The 18,027-nt window shown below is 39.6% G+C and overlaps 1 protein-coding gene across 2 annotated transcripts; it reads right to left on the bottom strand.

The window, feature by feature from the left end:
* Positions 1 to 735: 735 nt before the first annotated feature.
* CREB1 (cAMP responsive element binding protein 1) lies at positions 736 to 17,315 on the bottom strand. 2 transcript variants are annotated; one of them, XM_009695380.1, is made up of 7 exons: positions 17,193 to 17,315; positions 13,564 to 13,710; positions 11,524 to 11,624; positions 8,518 to 8,660; positions 6,862 to 7,044; positions 5,320 to 5,470; positions 736 to 2,310 (listed from the first exon to the last, which is right to left on the bottom strand). In XM_009695380.1, the coding sequence occupies exons 1-7, from the start codon at positions 17,304 to 17,306 to the stop codon at positions 2,166 to 2,168; spliced, it is 984 nt and encodes a 327-aa protein (XP_009693682.1). In that variant the 5' UTR covers positions 17,307 to 17,315; the 3' UTR covers positions 736 to 2,165. The 2 variants fall into 2 exon arrangements, with proteins under 2 accessions (XP_009693682.1, XP_009693684.1); XM_009695382.1 differs by lacking the exons at positions 6,862 to 7,044; positions 13,564 to 13,710 and having other exon boundaries at positions 1,349 to 2,310; positions 17,193 to 17,306.
* Positions 17,316 to 18,027: the final 712 nt, after the last annotated feature.

Genomic DNA, 18,027 nt, shown 5'->3' with positions numbered 1-18,027 from the left:
ACCATTGTATGTATTTGTATTCTCTGACTTTAAGAATCAGACATTTTTCATAAAAGCACTGCTGAGAATTTAGGGTCTTCTTTAAATTTGCATTGCTAAAATAATAGATTCATCTTCCATTAAATAAAACCATGAAAATCAATTCTCTATGGCAGATAAAAATAGAGCATTTATAAACCCCTCAAAACTCGTGAAAATGAATTATTTCATAATTCTGATACGTTCTCTTCTTGAAATACAAATGTAATTTGAAATTATTGATAACTCTAGATTTAACAATAATGCTATAAGTTTAACCCTGCTCCTTTTAAAGTCTCTTGGAAACTGAATGCCCTCTCAAATGAGAAAACTAGAACTTTTAATACTGCTTAGCTGTTTCAGACTCAACTGCCCAGAGTCTTCCAAATGTTCTTCCTATAACATCACATTGATTGTATAACCTTTTAAAAGTTCATGTTTGAAATGTATCTTAAAAACAGATAGAGTGAATGGGAAAAGCTAATACTTCACTAGGCAAGGTATTAGTACAGACCAGCGACCTATTCATACGTCTCTATACATAAAAGTTGGACCAGAAGCCCAAAGTAAACTTACTCCATCACATGACCCAAGTTAATATATCCAGAGGCTGGCTTCAGAGGGCCAGTAAACAAACAGCACTCGATTCTTTTTGACACATTCTTTTTGATGACTTCTTGACATTACTTTTTGGTTCTTTTTGAGCATGATTCTGTTGAAGTCCTAATGCTTAGTACAGAGTTGTTTTTAAACGTGAACTACCTTTTTAACAATGTAAATCTGGGAAAGATCACATTTCCTCAGTGCACACAAAAAATTTTATCTTGCAAACATCTGAGGCACATGTGTAATTTTACTTACAGGAATAAATTACTCTGTAAATCTGACCCTTTACATGAAAAAAATCCTCCAAATAAATTAAGAAATTAGCTAGCCTGGCCAGGTTCAAATAATTAATATTGTCCCTTGAGAAGCAGAAGTTGGAATATTTGTGTTTGAAGTTCTCTTCGATATTTGAGGTTGTCCTGGTACTTGTCATACTGCAATTTAATCAATGTATGGAAGGCAGCCTCAAAGTTTGAAAAAGAATCTAGCAAATCAGGCTGGTGTTTCCATTGAGTACAATAATTTCCACTACATAAAATAGTGGTAGGGAAATAGAAACAACCTCATTGCTTGAGAGGACTTGGGACACAGTCTATACTGTCATCAGGGAGTATGTATGTGGAGTTGGCCGTGCTTCAACTGCTTAGTTGTTCAGCATACAAATAGGCAGTGCTTTCATGTGTTACCCTTGCTTACTATGTGATTGTTTTCGAAACGTCACTATTGTACCTTTTTTATTCTGAATTCCTTGCCCATCCAAATATAATTTCCCAACCAATATCCTATGAAGTTGGTGTCTGCTTTTTCTGTGCATTCAGAATGCTGAACACACTTGCACACATAAGCTTCGAGAAGCAACAACTGACCAGTGAAGCTCATTTCAATGCATTTGTTTCTGAGGTATGGAGTTTTTACTAGTCCAGGAGGGCTTAATACAGATTACAAATCAAAACCCCTCCTGGGCTAGTTTGAAAAAGGTATGTTATCTCCACACCAAGAATGTGACTGTGAAGCGCCTTTCATTTGGCATGCTGCTTAGCCGTGTATTTTTATAGTTCATAATGAATATGTGAAACACATTTGGCAACCACTGCTTCTTCATTGCACCATGCATGCTCCACATATGTGGCCCACAGTTCTCTGGACCAAGAGGCTGGGGTGGTTCCGTCACTAAGGCAATGGAAAGAGCTCAGCACAAAATCTTGAAATCATTACAAAAGGACCCTCCCCACAGTAACTTCCCAAGCGACCACTGTTACTCCTTGAAGAGGATGGGGAAATGAGAAAGAAGCCTGTTCTTCTTCTTCACGCTGAGATTGATGATGAAAATAATCTTGTAGGGGGGGAGAAGTGGAGGCAGGTACTTGAACATTCACAGTTTGATGCAAAGCACAGATGAAGTATATTCTGTAGTTGCTTCAGGCAGTTTTGCGCATAGAAAAAAAGAAATGTTTAGAAAATAAAAAGTTTACTTTGTCTTTCTGGGTATAGCCAGAACCAGTCTCTATCCCACCTGGACAAGTGAAAATGGGAATCCAAAATTAATCTGATTTGTGGCAGTAAAGGTCCTTAAGTGCTTTCAACTCCTCAATCAGTGTCTTGTTTTGGTTTTCAAGCACAGCCACTCGATTTTCTAGACATTTCACATACTCCTTTTTCTTCCTGCGACATTCACGTGCTGCCTCTCTGCAAAGCAAAAAAGGCCATTCAAATCCAGAACGATCACTTGCAGACGTGGGCTACTTAACTGTTCAGGTCAAACCTTTACCTAGTACTGCCATTTTTAGAATGTGGAAGTATTGTTAAGAAATGCAAGTTAGGAAAAAAACGCTAAGTTCATAACAATTGCTTCTCACAAATCACACACACTTAAGATCCACAGATCATTTTAACATGCAGATCCCAGTAAGTCAGCACCAATAAAATTCTGCTTCTGCGAGAAAAGGATCCTACTCAATGACAAAATTCTGCTTGCAGGATTTACATTAGACCCTTTAGGCTGAGTCAAATGCTCCTGCAATAATTTCATTGATTTTGATTATAATAAATAGATGAATAATAAAAACATGGATAAGACCAATGTTCATCTATTAATCTCTTTATAGTCTTAACTCTTCCCTTTGCTGCAGTCCAACAGGATGTTCAACTGGTGTGAAAAAAGATGTATTCAAAGCATTAACATATTTGCTCTTGAGCAATACTTTAATTTTATTAATAATGTCTGCCTCACTGCAATGATAATATAAACGACTCAAAAAAAAAAAAAAAATCACAAAATAAACCGTCACTAGCAACCATATAATTCTTTAGTCGTTGTCTGCTGTGCCCAGAACATGTCAGTGTTAATGTGCTGAAGCAGATCTTGAGACAGCCAAACTTTTAAGGCTTGCTTGTAAAGACTAAGCTGCCTGTAGGTAACTTGGTAACATACTAAGAACAGCCATGAAAAATACCTGAAAGGTGTTAATGTGCTGCTAAGCATCCTAAATGCAGTAACACTAAGGCAGAAGCTATCCTGCACAGCAACAATGTGATGCCAATGTGCAAAGTAAGCAGAAGGCTAAATGCCGCAGGTGGATGGGAGTCCAAGCAGAGGGCTCTCCTCCTGCAGTGCAGCTTGTCAAAGTAGCACACTGCAGATACACGTAAATGTTTCAAGGCTTGTTTGCCCTGAACCTTTAGGTGCAAAGCACAGCAGCTTCAAAAGGAGGGTCTGAGTGCCCCTTCATTGCAAATACTATATAGATTGGTGATACAGTCAATGTTCCGGGAAACGACAGGACAAAAGCAAACCCAGTTCTTTTGCTTATTAGATAAACAGTAGTTGTAGCACTGGGTAAAAAAGAGTGTCTGTTCACGACTTACCTGGTAAGAAGACTGTAAAAGTAACTTTTGAAATTCAGCTTCACAAGTGAGACAGGATGAAGAAAACCTAGTTTATAAGCCCTGAAAGGACTCAGGTACCCATTTGTCACTTCTACACATACAATTTCACATGCTTGCACCACTTCAGCGGGCCAGGTGCAACATTTAGAATTTAAGTCATTTTGGGCTGTTACCTGAGTCACCAAAAGATTAAGTACTACTGGATCAGGAATTGCCTCCCAGTGCAAAGTACGAACCTGTCTTCTTGGGTGACATCTTTTTCTATCTTTTTGTGATTTTTGTGCCAGCTTGGGCTGTATATTAAGCCACCTCAAGTCTGTGTGCATTAGTTATTCATTATGAATAGCTAGAGTTATACTGAATTACAGGAGAGCTTTTAAAATGTAAAATTTACACAGAAAATTTGCACAATAATATCTATGAATATTTATGCTATAATCCTCCAATAAGTACCACCTCACCATCTGCCTCTCTACATCCCTTTCCCCTGCTTTACTATGGAGCCTAGATTTGCAAATATCTATTAAGCAGGCAGGCTAAAAGCACCACATGCAACATGATACTGTTGCAAAAGCTGTCAATTTAACTCAAGTGGGGGGTAATTCCCCATTGTTTTTCTTGGCTTTCCCAAACACAAAAGCTTTCTTTTACTGGAATAAGACTGCTGACTAAATGAGGGGATTCAGAACGCTAATTAAATTTTTCTCAAATGCAGAGTCTGAAAGGGTGACATCTACTCTTCATTGATATCACAGAAAAATATATCAAAAGGGGAGATGGGTGACATTCTGCTACAAAAACCTTCCAAAAAAGTGAACTCTGCTGTTCAGCATTATTTACTTTATTAAAGCCCCTCAGATAAGCGTTGGGTCTGCTCATGTAACTTTCTACTGTGTTCACAGCTCAGCGATCTACGTAAGATAAATGCACCTGTACAACATAACATTTTCAGACTGACAGATGAAGTAAATGGTGCTTTCATGAGGCTGCCCCTCCTCTGAGGGGAGGGAAGCACTGCTGTTTTCCCAGTGTCACAGTGTGATATACAGGCTCAAATCTGTGGCCTGTGGATGGAGTTCAAGCTTGGTGAGACAGGTCAGCTCAGGCTCACTTCCTCCCTCTCCCACAGCAGTAGGTTTAAGGAACATCATGCCCAACTTCTCTCTGCTGCTCCCTTCCTTCGCTGCCTCCATCAAGCTCCTCCTCAGTAGGCTTGGCTGTTCCTCCTGACACACTAAATCCTACAGGTTCAAGTCTCCTCTCTCTGTCTCTCTCAGCCCCTGTGCTGCCACTAGTGGCTCCACAAGACTTCATTTAGCCTTTCCTTGAGTCTTTCTACCTCTGGACGATAAAACCCAAAGGGTAAGCAGCAAAGGAGCCCAAGTGACACAATCAAGAAAGCACTTGTGAAGAGTGTAGGTGGGCCAGCAGCAAGGAGACTGCATGCAGAAGGCTAAGGTAAAGAATCCAGGAAAGGAAACTACATGAATGTATTAACTCAGAAAAATCAACTCAACTCTGTGTGTGTATGAACATATCTGCAGTCATACAAGTCTCTCATCAATGACTTTTCTCCTTATGACAACAAACAAATTCACACACATCACAGAATGAGTCTGACACGTGCACTTAAGGTTTCATAGTCACATGGCGTTAGCAGGTGTGCTTCTTTGCTTTGCATCTTTAAATAAAGGCAAATTCTTCAGAACACATTTCATAAAATGACTGAGAAAGATCAGGATTCCTAGCGCTTAATGGTCTAGTTCTACCCAGAGCTGACTGGAAAAAAAGTGATCTAAAGGTACATGCCTGTTCTTCATTAGACGCACTTCTCTCTTCCGTGCGGCCTCTTCTGCTGGCTGGGTTGGAAGTGCTGGAGAAGATGCCATGACTACGCCTGGTGCAACAGTGCTGGTAGGGGCTGTGCGGATCTGGTAGGTCTGCACATCTCCTGAGGCAGCTGAAAGACACAAAGGAACATGACATCAGTTTGGTGACAGTGCTGTTAAAACGTGGTGCAGAGAGCACCTAGTCATCTATCTAACCTTGCACTCTGGGCTACAGTACAGGAGGGATGACCATCATCTGGGTCATCGTTGCTGTCTCAGTCTTAGTTTATTAACATATGCAAGGTTTTGGCTCTGAAGAAGTCTTCACTTGTGCTTGATAACTTCACTTGTCTTGCTGTGCTTCTTTCTCCCCAAGTATATTTCTTTTCACTTCTCTGTTTTTTGGGCAATTTTAGCAGTTTTAAGAAGAAAAAGGATACGGCAAATAGTATTTCTAGCTGTGCTCCAAATGTCTATCTGCAAAAGGAGAAACTGTGTATGTAAATATTTGGCACAGAAAACAGGGTGTAGAAACGTAGCATTTACTCCAACAAGAGAGAGACAGTGCAAACCAGGCACTCCACTACTTCTCTAGAATGAACAAGGTCTTGGGTTTCTTTTGGTTTTTTATTGTAATTTAGGAGTGTGTTGTATTTGCCTGAGCTTGTAAAAAAATATGATACCACCTGAAGAAATCACGTGTCTTTAAGAACACAAAAACCAGAAGATCAATGCAACAATGGTATTTTTCTCAGCTATGTATTTTCACTGATGCCTGGAGACCTCTTCACTGGGTAACTTTCAAATTACCTGCTTTACAATCATAAAAACAGGGGTACACTTTTCTTATTTTTAATATCACCCCAATTTTTAATGAACAAAAAAACGTATTTTAATACAATAACCCCTCCACTTATTCTAAGTTGAAGTAGCCTGCTTGCTCTAAGTGGAGGGCCAGACCAAATGATCTCTTAAGGCACTTTCCTAAATTATTCTACGATTCTAAGAATTAATGATTAAGTACTTGATGACTAGTTACAAAAGCCACAATAGGAACAAATTATGACTTGTAATTGGAAAGGGGAAAAAATTACTAATAAATTAAAAGTGTTCTTATAGAAAGACTCAAACAATCTTCCTTCCTAACTTTAATGCTCCGCTTTAAACTTACTATTGTTGCAGATGATGATCTGGGAGAAGTCAGAAGTGGTACCAGTTTTTGCAGAACATATTAAAAATCATGTGGACAAAATATAGGAAATACAGCATGGAAAATAAACAATAAACATATTGTTTTAAGAAGTAAACCCAAAATACCCCCAATTTTATCAATCTGAAGGGAAAGGTTCCAAGAAAATGTGACAAAACAGCTCTGTCCAGAATTTCCCTTAATCATTTTGGAGACTTATCTGTGCCAAAGCTGTTAATTCTGTTTCCTGACATATTTGAAGGAGTTAGGTTGGCAACTTATATCTGCATGAAGAAAATGTTACACAGAATGACTGGCTGTGAAGTTTCTCACCTTGTACAACAACTTGGTTGCTGGGTACAAGTATCTGTTGTCCATCTGTGGTCTGCGCATATTGTAAAATGGTGGTGCCAGGTTGGGTTGCAGCTGCATTGGTCATAGTCAACGTCTGGAGACCTTGTACTCCATCTGTGCCATTGTTAGACAACTGTATTGCTCCTCCTTGTGTAATAGCAACTGAAGAAAAAAAAAAATCAACACAGCATTTAAGATACTAATTTACTCATTAACTTACAGTATTAAACCTAGATATGGAAGAATACTGATCTGAGTTAAACCCCTTGAACCTTTATACACCCTCAAATCAGACACATGGCTTTAATGTACATTAAAGAAATCATGCTTTGAAAGTTAAGCTTTCAATTTTTTGTGAGACTCATGTTTTGGGGGAGGCCAAAAACCACAGCCTAAAACACAAATCAGCTTCTCTGATTAAACAGCATCACACACAGGAGCTACAATCCTCCCCCAGGGAATACATTTTGATTTGTTAGGTAAGATTTTCTTCTTGGCTGGTTTAGGTCTTTTCCTCAGTCCTCTCTTTTTTCTCCTCATCTGAAATTCCTCTCTTCTTCCATGCTTTATGCCCTTCAGCCTCCCCTGCTGCTATTGCTATCCATCTTGTGTTTCACTTTCTTCTTGCTTTGGCATTTTTATTTCTTCTGGTTGTATCCCCCCTTCTCTACAGCCTCCTCAGCACCTTTCTAGCAGTGTTTTCATTCATGTAGGTCCAGTTTCACACTTCTTTTTTTCCTTCAAGCAGTCTTACTTTGCTGTTTATTTTTCTTTCCTTTCCCTTAATTCTGTCATGCAGGTGTACTGAGACATCACCCCTCATTCATGATTCTACAGAATTTCACTGTGTTCCTATATACAGACACCCCAAAATCTCCAGTATCTGCACAAGCAGCTATTTCACAGTTATGGTAGGAAAGCAGAGTTAACCGCATCAGTTTCAATAAAATTAAGTAGGGCATTAGGCAAAGTTGCTAAGCAGTAAACAAGAGATACAAAATTTTAAAGAGGTTTTAAGAGAAAGATGTAAACAAGTAGTTCTTTCTCCCTTTTCTGTATCTAATACTGTATTTGTTTCAGTGAGGCAGCGTGTGAATTCTACCTCTACAGCTGTATCCTCGATCCTTTAAGTCAAAGCACTATATCTATAAAAACTAATGAATAAAGAAAACATAGAAACGTGTATTTATTACATAATTTAAATAAGGTTGCTGAAGTTCTTATTTTTTCAGGCCTTTCTAAAAATGTAATTGCAGACTGTACTGTTTTTTCCATTAATGAGGTTACAATTTTATGAACCAGTATTAATAATCTGCCAGGAAAAAAAAGAAACTTCTGAATTACTTCATCTGGTTCCCGAACTGGAAAAGTTTATAATAGCATTATAGTTAATTCATATTTTGCCTCGGGATGCATTACTTGCACTAGCTGGCAAGCAGTCCCAGAATGTTAATTGAACATTTCAAATACTTACAATAGGAATATGTTTAAAAGGCATGGTTATCAAACAGCGCAAGTAAAGTAATCTTATTTTCACCTCCTGCTTTGTCCTAGTCCAAAACAGTTATAGAAATAATAGTTCTTCATCTTCTCATCCCCACTTACTAGCACCACTGAGAAATTCAGACTACATACTGTACTGCCCACTGCTGGTTTGGTAAATGGGAGTTGGCACCGTAACAGTGGCGATGGCTGGTGCTGCTGTTTCCTCTTCAGACTTCTCTTCTTCGATCCTTGGCACTCCTGGGGCGTCTGAGGACAAGTCATTCAAAATTTTTCTGGCAAAGACAGTGTGTTGTAGAGATTTTAATAAAAATTATAAAAAAAAAGTCTCTTTGACACATAATGCTGGAGAAAATTGAAAAGTGTAGTAAACCAGCAAGGAAAGAAAATATGGGTGCAGAATGAAAAACCCACACTATCTTCAAACTCTTAGTGGACAGGATTGTTCAAAGTGCCATGCACAGATGGGCAAGGGAGTCAGCACAGAACCACTGTCCTTACCAATACAAGATACAGGTGCTTCTCAACAGGTTCTTCTCAACCCAAGATATAGCTATCACAACCTTCCCTTTTTCTTAAAAACATGTTTCTCTCTCATCCATTTTTACTTATTTCCTGCTTTTAGCCACATAAAGATTTGAAGAAAGCAAAAGTACATAAAAACCTGTCTCCTCACTTACATTAGGGGAACTGCTCTATTTCAGAGACTGTAAAGGCCTCAGCCAGAGAGCTGAGTATAAAGGAAATTAGCAGAAATGCTTGTAAAGAGAAACCAGTTTATAATGTAACACCTGCTGGGGAGACAATACCAAATGTTTGAGGTCACACAGTTAGGTTTACAGGTGCCCTGCCTGAAAAAGCTGTGAGATTAGCATGGGTAAAGGAAAGAACAGTTTGTTTAATTACTTCCATGGGTTAATTATCCAAAGACAAAATTGCTAAAACATCACTGCTACAGGTCCCACTGAACATGACTGTAAGACTGACCGTAGCAGTTACTGCATTTTGCATCATTTAGACCAAACGCTGTCCCTCCGAGGACTGTCAAGCCCTTTTCACTGCTGGCATATTCTATTATGTCACTGCAAAATGCTACTTCGGCAAAGCGCAACATCTTTTGTAATTTTCCTCGTATGTTTTCCGGTGGACTGTCGATAGAACTCAAAGTGTGATGAACCAAACACAGCTGTAGATTCCAGCCTCCAAGACAACACTCATTTCTTAGATAAGGTTTCTAAGGCTTTGGGAGTCAGAACATCTGTATGGAGCTATCTGGGGAGAGCAGTCACTCTGCTAAGCAACTTGACAAACAGAGCTTTGCTGTTGCTGTTTTGACCGCGTGCATGCAAGAACCCCAGCATTGCACAAGCACTCCACTATGCCAAGCACTGCTTGGACAAATAAAACTTTCCCATCCAGAGAGTTTGCAATCTAGGTGTTAGACCAGAAAAACTAGTAGACAAAACATGAAAAAATATGGAGAGAGCAGGGAGGATGAGGAACAAAACCCAAGAAGCTCAAAACAGAAAAGAAGAAACTACAGCTCAACACTTTTTAAGCTCATGTCAGATATCATCTGGTGGTTAAAACCTACGTTTGTCATCATAAAGATGGATTTATGATAGAAGGTAAGGTGGCAGCTTTACAAATACAGGAGCTATGAACTGACGTGGGGAACACACGATGTACTTCAGCAGCAGGATCAAAGTGGAGTTTCTGAGGAAGAGGTCTACCTTTCAATTCTGTGAACCTATCTACACCTCCCTCATCTGGGGCCAGTTACAGCAGCTTGAATAATGCCAACCGTGAACTCACTAAATATAGCAGTAGACTGGCTCAGCCTTTCTAACATGACCCCTATGCCGGCCCAGAGTCTGAGCTGCGTATACAAGTTTTACAATTACAAAGTTTTGCTGAGTCACCAGGATCTGGTCTGAGGACAGAGGCTGTGGTGTGGCACCAGTGCATGCAAAAGAGTCCATCTCAATGAGAAGTTAGCATACAAAAGCACCCTCTTCTCAGTTTTGCTGCTTGTTTACTTAGGTCTGTTGTCTCACAATATACAGCCGTTCTTCCATATATAGTAAAAGCAAGCGTCTCACTGCAGAAGCAGACTGCAAGGAAGTCTGTGGCAGCCTTGAAGTTAGCAACACTGCTCCTCACAAATAAAAGTATTTTCCCAGATGTATTACAGCTAGGGATCTTCAGCAATGATTTTCACTATCTTCAGTAGAACAGCCTTAAAGGCTGCTGGAGAAGGTAGAAAATAATCTGCAAGTGCTAAAAAAATATGATGGTTGAGATAAGCTCAGGCCTAGAGTCTAGCTTATATTTCTAAGGTTATGCTCATAAAGAAAAAAGGAGCATCTGAATTTTCTGAAGAAGCAGGAATCCACAGGTCACTTAAAACCTGCTGATTCTGTGCCCTACTGCTATTAGCATTTCTAAGAATGAAAAGTGGTATTTAGAACAGCCAGAAAAAGCTGTACAAGCACTTAATTAATAAAGTAACGTATGACTAACACCATGCGAAGGAACACCTCAATTGGTCTTACTGCAGAAGTATTTGCCATGACAACTAAAGACACTAGATGCTTATCACTACATTCAACTCATACCCTGACTTCTTAAGCTTTAAATACAACCAATTTTGCTCAAGCAGAAATTCTCTCTGAGCCACAGAATACCACATGTTCATTGAAAGTCTCATGGGAGAAAGGAATTAAGTTTGATTGCTGCTAGCATTTCAACAATAATGAAAAACAAAAGAGTTGATTTTTTGCAGACTACAGATTATACAGAAGCCAAGTTCTTCCAAAGCTTCAGTGTATTGCATGTATTAAGTATACATTAAAGCTATCTCTAAGGCATCTAGCACAAAGATACCTCAGTGTTTCACAAATGTGGCAATTAGCTTATTTTCAGCTCATTTCTGTCTTAACCAGTGTAACAGCTGAGGTTTCTTCCTTATCCTCCTATTTGCTTCTTTCTTTACATCCTATTCCATGGAAAGACATTGCAGAAGAGAGATTTCAGCTAAATGGTAAATCTAAAAATAACTATACAATCACACTCTTTGTCTCCCCACGTGAAGAATGCATCCATCAAGAAAAATACTTTTGCTTTAAACCTCCATACCTGTAGGAGGGTCGTCTGGAAAGAATTTCTCTTCGTTTCTGTGAGTCTGTGACACTGTCTACTGATTCTTGTGAATCTTCACTTTCTGCGATAGTGGAGATCTGTAAATAAGAACAGCAATCAAACTTAACAAGACACTCCCAATGTCTTTATTTTAAGGAAAAGTTGACATCCTGTGAAAAACACTACAAAGCAAGTATTCTACAGTGCTTCTACCCAGGCAGTCAACCAAAAGGGCAGGCTGTTTAGTAACAGATCCAGTGAAGAATGACCATAGTCAGTTATCTACCCATGAGAATGTCCTTTATAATTTAAATACTCCAATAAGAAAATATAAACAGTAATTCCACACACTTTTTGCTTTCCATGATTCCTTGTTTCCATCCACTTTAAGGAAACAAAGAAAGACTTTCTAGTAAAATTTAGTGAGAGGATAACTAAAAGCAAATTAAGATAGCAGAAATGTTTGGAAACAAAGAGCAAAATACTGAAGTTGAGAAACATCAATTTATAAATAATTGGGTAGATATGTTAAAGAGAGACTGCCTTTTGGGGGGAAATTGTCAGGAAAATATCATACATGAGGATGCTAAAAAATAATGCAGTGCTGCAAATCTGAACCTCTGTGCTAGAAAAAAGACAAAGGTTTATGAAGGAAAGCTAAACTGTTTGTATCAATCATATTTCAACAATTGCAAATTCGAAGCATGCCAAAAATGTAAAAACGTCTCCAATACATAAAAGCAGAGACTGTTTTCCAAAAGGCTGTCATGTGACAAATATACAAAAGCTAATGACAGTGAATAGAGAAATGCCTGTGTGAGAAACATACCTCACAGCCTGACATTTTATGCACTGTAGGGAAGATTCCTAAAGGCTCAAAAAGCTTGCTGGCACCCAAATCTCACAGTTATTGGATAGAGGGCCTGAACAGGTGCAAGGCTGGCTGCAAACTACGGGGCTTTGAATATCCAAACACACTGGCTTTGCACTGAGCCAGGTGAATTCCAAGCATGGTTTCATCGTCAGCCTCTTATCTTCCACCTCTGGGCTAGTAACTTCTGCACTTATCTGAAAACTGCTCACTTCCGATAGATTAAAACTCTAAACTTTTGACTCCAATGGCTGAGGAGGGCAGAGCCTGCCAGAAACTCAGCACTAAAGCTGACAAGGAGTAAACGACGATTATTATCAGAATGGCCTAGTTACGCACCCAGCTAAATATCTGTAACAAATAGTCCCAATGTCTACTTTTTAAAATTAAACATCTTTTGAGCTCAGTGTACTAAAGTCAAAGGAATGACGTACAGTCCTTGCCCTGTGTAGCTGCTGTAGACCAAGCAATTTCTCTTTCTGCATTCATAACACTGAGCTTGAAGTGGTTTAAAAAAAAAAATTTACAGGTTCTAAAGATTTCAGACTACTTGTCTCCCAGGTCTTCAAGCCACCTCATCATATTGCATCATCTGTCTTGCTTTACAGAAGAGGAAATGCTAAGGCTTTACAAAGCAAACAACATTGAACACGCAAATTTTAAATCCATTTTTATGAGAGGACTGATAGGTTTATTTTAAGGACCATTAACATACAGACATCTGTTTTGTAAACTAATGCAAATATTTTCTGAGTAGCAAAGACTCTCATCCCAGAATATCAGCCTCACTAAAGATTACATTATTACAAAAAATCCCTTTTGTTCACTTCAGAATAGCATGAACTCTTACTCAATAAAGATGTATGAAAATACAGTAGAGAGAAGTAGAGTAATACTATTAAGAAAAACCATGAAGCTGTTAAAACTCACCAATCAAATTCTAGAGGGAAATGAAACTCAGCAATGTTTGAAAGTGAAAAGTGGTTAAACCAGAACAGAAAAAAAAGTCAGAGTAGCAAATACTGTACAGATTTTGCCTGCAACATGCTCTTAAAGTTTATACAAGCAAAAACACAACCCAGGACACAAACACATTAGAAACCAGTGAACTGGCAGGGCTATTCAAAAGGCTCAATTCACGTATAAGGAATTTCTTCAGTCAGTACCTGAACTGTCTGGACCTGTGGAGACTGAATAACTGACGGCTGGGCAGCCTGAATTACACCATGCACTTGAACCGTCTGCCCATTGGGCAGCTGAACTAAGGTCACCGTGGGCGCAGAAGATGTCGCGTGAGCTGCTGGCATAGATACCTGCAAAGAAGAGACAGCGGGCATAAATTAGGTTATTACAAAATCTTCTTACTTCACTACCAAGAACACTTTTTGGTGAAAGAACTATGCCTCTTCTAGACCCCAGTTAGATGACCCAAATGTTTCAGTGTAATATAAAACCCCCTGAACTGCCTAAGCCCAACATCTGACCTACTTTACAAATTAATCTAATGCAGAATTTCTGCAGGCTCAAAACATCGCTTGTAAAACCACTGACAACAATGAGAAAAAACACAACTACCTCTATTTTGAGGTAACCTAATAAAACCCGTTCTTACCTCTCGCTTGCTTCAGTTAGATATTGCTAGGACTTGGGTGTACTCCTACAGACACTGCTGAGTCAAAGGCAGAAACACATGGGAGTGGAGCTAATTTTGTTCTCACTCAAGAAAACACGGTGTTTGCCAGATGTAAGAAGTGAAAATTTTTAGGGAGTCATACCTTTCAGACTTTCTAGAGACTAAACCATACTGAGTAGCTGGCAAAGTCTATTTAAATGAAGAAAACAACTGACCATGTGTTCAGACAGAAAACCCATGGGTTTGCAGTGGAAACAAATGGTTTGCAGGCAGTTACTGTGATTCAGTGTAACGAGTCAGCACAAATTCTAGTCTTAGTTATTTCTACGAGGAAAAATTGCCCACATTTTAAACTCTCAGTTCCTAAACACAATTTTGTTTCTCCAGCACAGATATGTAGGTATAGTGGCTATGCCAAGAGGGATACGCTAACGACTTCAGCACGGTACGTTAGCACTGCGTGCGCAGCCACGAACATCCTGCACGGGGGCTCAGGCTCCGAGGACAGCGATACCCACACAAAGCTGTTCACGTCACGCTGGGAAGTGTCACTCTGGCAGATCACAAGAAGTATTATACGTGGCTGAAGGGCCATGCACCAAGGTTGCTACGTGGGTGGGCGGATGCCCTGGTGCACACCCAGTACTCAGCAACTGTCTGGTGACACGATGCACGTGTTCACGGCCGGGGGGTTCCTGAAAGGTCGGGGGGTGCCAGGGCTGCCATACCAGCGCGCACGGCCCTCGGTCTGCGCCCGACTCGCACCATCGTAGCCCTCAGGGAAGGACTGCAGGCAAGCGTGAGCTGCTCCAGCAGACCTCCGCCAGGTTACGGGTCACTGACTAGCCAGCCGCCTTCTAGACACCCAAGTTTGGAAAATTTTACAATCCTCCAGTGTTCAATGGCATTTTCAAGAAATTCGATCCACGTAGCTACAATGCGAGAAGGGGCTGCTGTCCTACCTAATCTCAAAGAGCTGCTATGTACCGGATGCAGAAGTAAATCCTCTGCTGTCCCCATGAACATGTGGTTCTCAAAAAGCTGCAGTAGCTGATCTCTGGATTTCCATAAACATCCGCCCCTTACAAGGAAATCTTGCTTAACAACAAAATTAAAGGGAATTGCATGTAGACCTCTCTCCTCCACAGCTGCCCCTCCCTAATCCACAGATTGGTGTTTGCCTTCACCTTCCTTTTTCAGGAAAACAGCTGCAGCATTACATGGTGGTACTAACTCACGTCTCAGAGAAACCGGGGCTGAGATTAGCATGAGCGCACTTTCTTCTGGCAAATTATATTCCTTTACCAAGCAACCTTTTTTAATAATGCATGTCTGACTAAACAGTCCTTGGCAATGACAGCAAAGCTGATCAACTGGAGGCCGCTCTGCGGCTGGATTAAGCCAACAGCAGAGTGTAACTTCCGCAGATGTCTCTGACTCATACCTTGTGGAACTGGAACGAGTTTCCTTTTGACTCTGAAAACTACCCTGAACTCACTAAAAATGCAGCAATTAAACTAAGCTTACAAGAGGGGTGACCTTACAAGAGATAATGAAAGAATTAAATTGACATAATTAGTTATTTAGATTTGCCTAAGCCTCTGAGGACACTCCCTAATGCCAAACACTGCCACTTCACATATTAAAAATATCTTAATAACGTAACACTGATGTCAACAAGACAAGGAATTATGTTTAGACTGTTACATTACCTCCACAAGGAATATAAAGCCTGGGGAAACGCTATGGTGCAAATCATACAGTGAATGACAACAGAGGAAATTAGGGAAAATAGAACATATTTCTTTGTGGTTCACAGGGACTTCAATCACAGCTGTTCAGCTTCTTCTTACTTGGAAAAAATTCTCATTCAAGTACTGGGGCAATTTTGCCCGAGTAAAGTGCAGTCAACCCACTACACACTTGTAAATTCAGCTACCTGGAGATCAGTACGTTAGCACATGAATTTAAAACATTCTTGCTTCTCTGGACTAAATCTTAATGCATACCAAGTGAGAAGCAGTTTACTGGTTTTGCAAGAGAAATAAACTATTTCCACTCAGTTCACACTGAAGTGTTATTCGCACCACCTACATCCTGTGCCTAAGTTAGACAGTGAGAAAACTGCCCAAAGAGGCAAGCTGGTGCAGGGCAGCTGGTGGCCTGTAAATTCACACCACAGCTTCACTCAACAAAATCACCCTGTGCATTTTAACAGCTCCAATCCCTATACTATCACTTGAATGGAAGTGTACTATCTCTGGTTTACCAAAAGGTGTAATGACTTTAAAAAGACATGAATCATTTATAAAATGGTAAGTGATTTAACACTTGTGCCACTTAAAAGACACTCAATTCCCCAAACTATGAGATCTAAAAAACCCGTTTGTTCTTTGCTGTCTGCAAATAGTTTTAAAATTAAATGGTTACAGAAGAGAGCCGAACAGATTCTGTACTCATTTATACAATGGAGTTGCTTCCGTTAACCATCAGTGTATCCAAGAATGAAACCAGGTTCCAAAATTAGAGATTACGTTGGAATCGCATTTCTTGTTTCTCCAAAATAATTTGGGGATAATAAATGATCTACTATTGTCTCTCTAAACAGCCAACAACTCCGTGAAATTCTGGAGACAACAGGGTAACACTAGCTGTCAAATGTCAGGTTGTTCCACTTGATCATGACGTTTATCATATTAATCCCTTCTGGTAAGATGTTGTATTTGCTGCATTATTCATCTATCTTTTCAGTTTGTTTTCTTCAGAATTAAACTGACGGCTACAGACAAGTTTCTAACAGAAAACATAACAGCAAAACAATCCAGTCAATATAAAAAAGACAGTAAATTACATGTTTTGAAAAAAATACCTTCCAGTGGTATGGTTGTGGTAAAGAATGCTAGAAATATTTTCATTCATTATTCTGTTAACATTACACAGTTTACACACATACAGTTCTTCAGAACTAACACAGCCTAGCATAACGGGAAGTTAAAAATCTCTACTGCTTTAAAAATGTGAAGACAAATATTAAAGGAACTATACATCGCACCTGTTTCAGAATCGTATCAATGGAACCTTCTCTCAGGCCCATGAGCAGACATTATCCCTCTTAAAAAAATTACCCAATAGGTAAAACTATTACACCATATGATTTTATACCTGGGCTAACGTTGCAATCTGTGGTTGTGCCTGTACTGTCATCTGTTGGGTTTCTGCCTCTGTAACGGCTGCATCTCCACTCTGCTGGTTCTCTGCTCCAGATTCCATGGTCATTTAGTTACCTACAATCACAATATTTGTCGTGAGTCTGGGTTGGTATGCAAGTCCATTATTCTTGGTGGATCTGGTAGCAATCACTGCAGCTGAATTCCCATGCAAGTCCATTATTCTTGGAGGATCTGGTAGCAATCACTGCAGCTGAATTCCCATTACTACACAATGTTTTCATTTGCTTATTAAAATGTTGCCAAACTATTAGCATTCAGGCAAAATTTTTTCATGCCAGGTGTCTGCCTCAGGTTGGTTTTTCTGTGTGCAATGTTTCTGAAAAACAGGTCCAGTCTCCTCCAATAACACCATCAGAAAAAATGCGTTTTGCTCATCTTAAAAAAATTGCTTGAGCAATTGCACTATGATGATCTAATACCTCCGCAATTTGGAATAACGACCAGCAGTTCATCAGGAAGGACACTCCCTCGGTGCCAAGGTGACAATATGCCCTGCTACAGCCCTCCCTCTCCCCGCAACTGCAGTTTGCAGATAACCAACAGCAATTGTTTCTGCGTTGGGAACTAAGTTTTAAGTCTTCTTCTGTCTGAACTAAATATGCAACATCTCCATGCAAATTCTTTCCACAACCAGACTGTGTATGGCCCTACGTCACAGCAACTTATGTCTTTTCTAGTCAGTAGTTTTAAAGTCAGTATACATAATGATGGAAGCCATTTCTACTTGATCCTTACTGCAAATAAGTATTTTTATATTTAGAGGTACA

The sequence above is a fragment of the Cariama cristata genome, unplaced genomic scaffold (assembly GCF_000690535.1).
Source record: "Cariama cristata isolate BGI_N322 unplaced genomic scaffold, ASM69053v1 scaffold35072, whole genome shotgun sequence".
In the NCBI taxonomy this organism is placed as follows: Eukaryota; Metazoa; Chordata; class Aves; order Cariamiformes; family Cariamidae; genus Cariama; species Cariama cristata.
This window is presented reverse-complemented; position numbering and strand designations above follow the sequence as displayed.

What these genes read in the sequence shown, in the direction of transcription:
- CREB1 (XM_009695380.1), bottom strand. Translation starts at nt 17,306, where the DNA reads ATGACCATGGAATCTGGAGCAGAGAACCAGCAGAGTGGAGATGCAGCC. An exon ending in TCCAGACGACCCTCCTACAG is followed by an intron (nt 8,661 to 11,523) that starts GTATGGAGGTTT and finishes TGTCTTTGCCAG; the next exon opens with AAAAATTTTGAATGACTTGT. An exon ending in GTGCGTCTAATGAAGAACAG is followed by an intron (nt 2,311 to 5,319) that starts GCATGTACCTTT and finishes TTTGCTTTGCAG; the next exon opens with AGAGGCAGCACGTGAATGTC.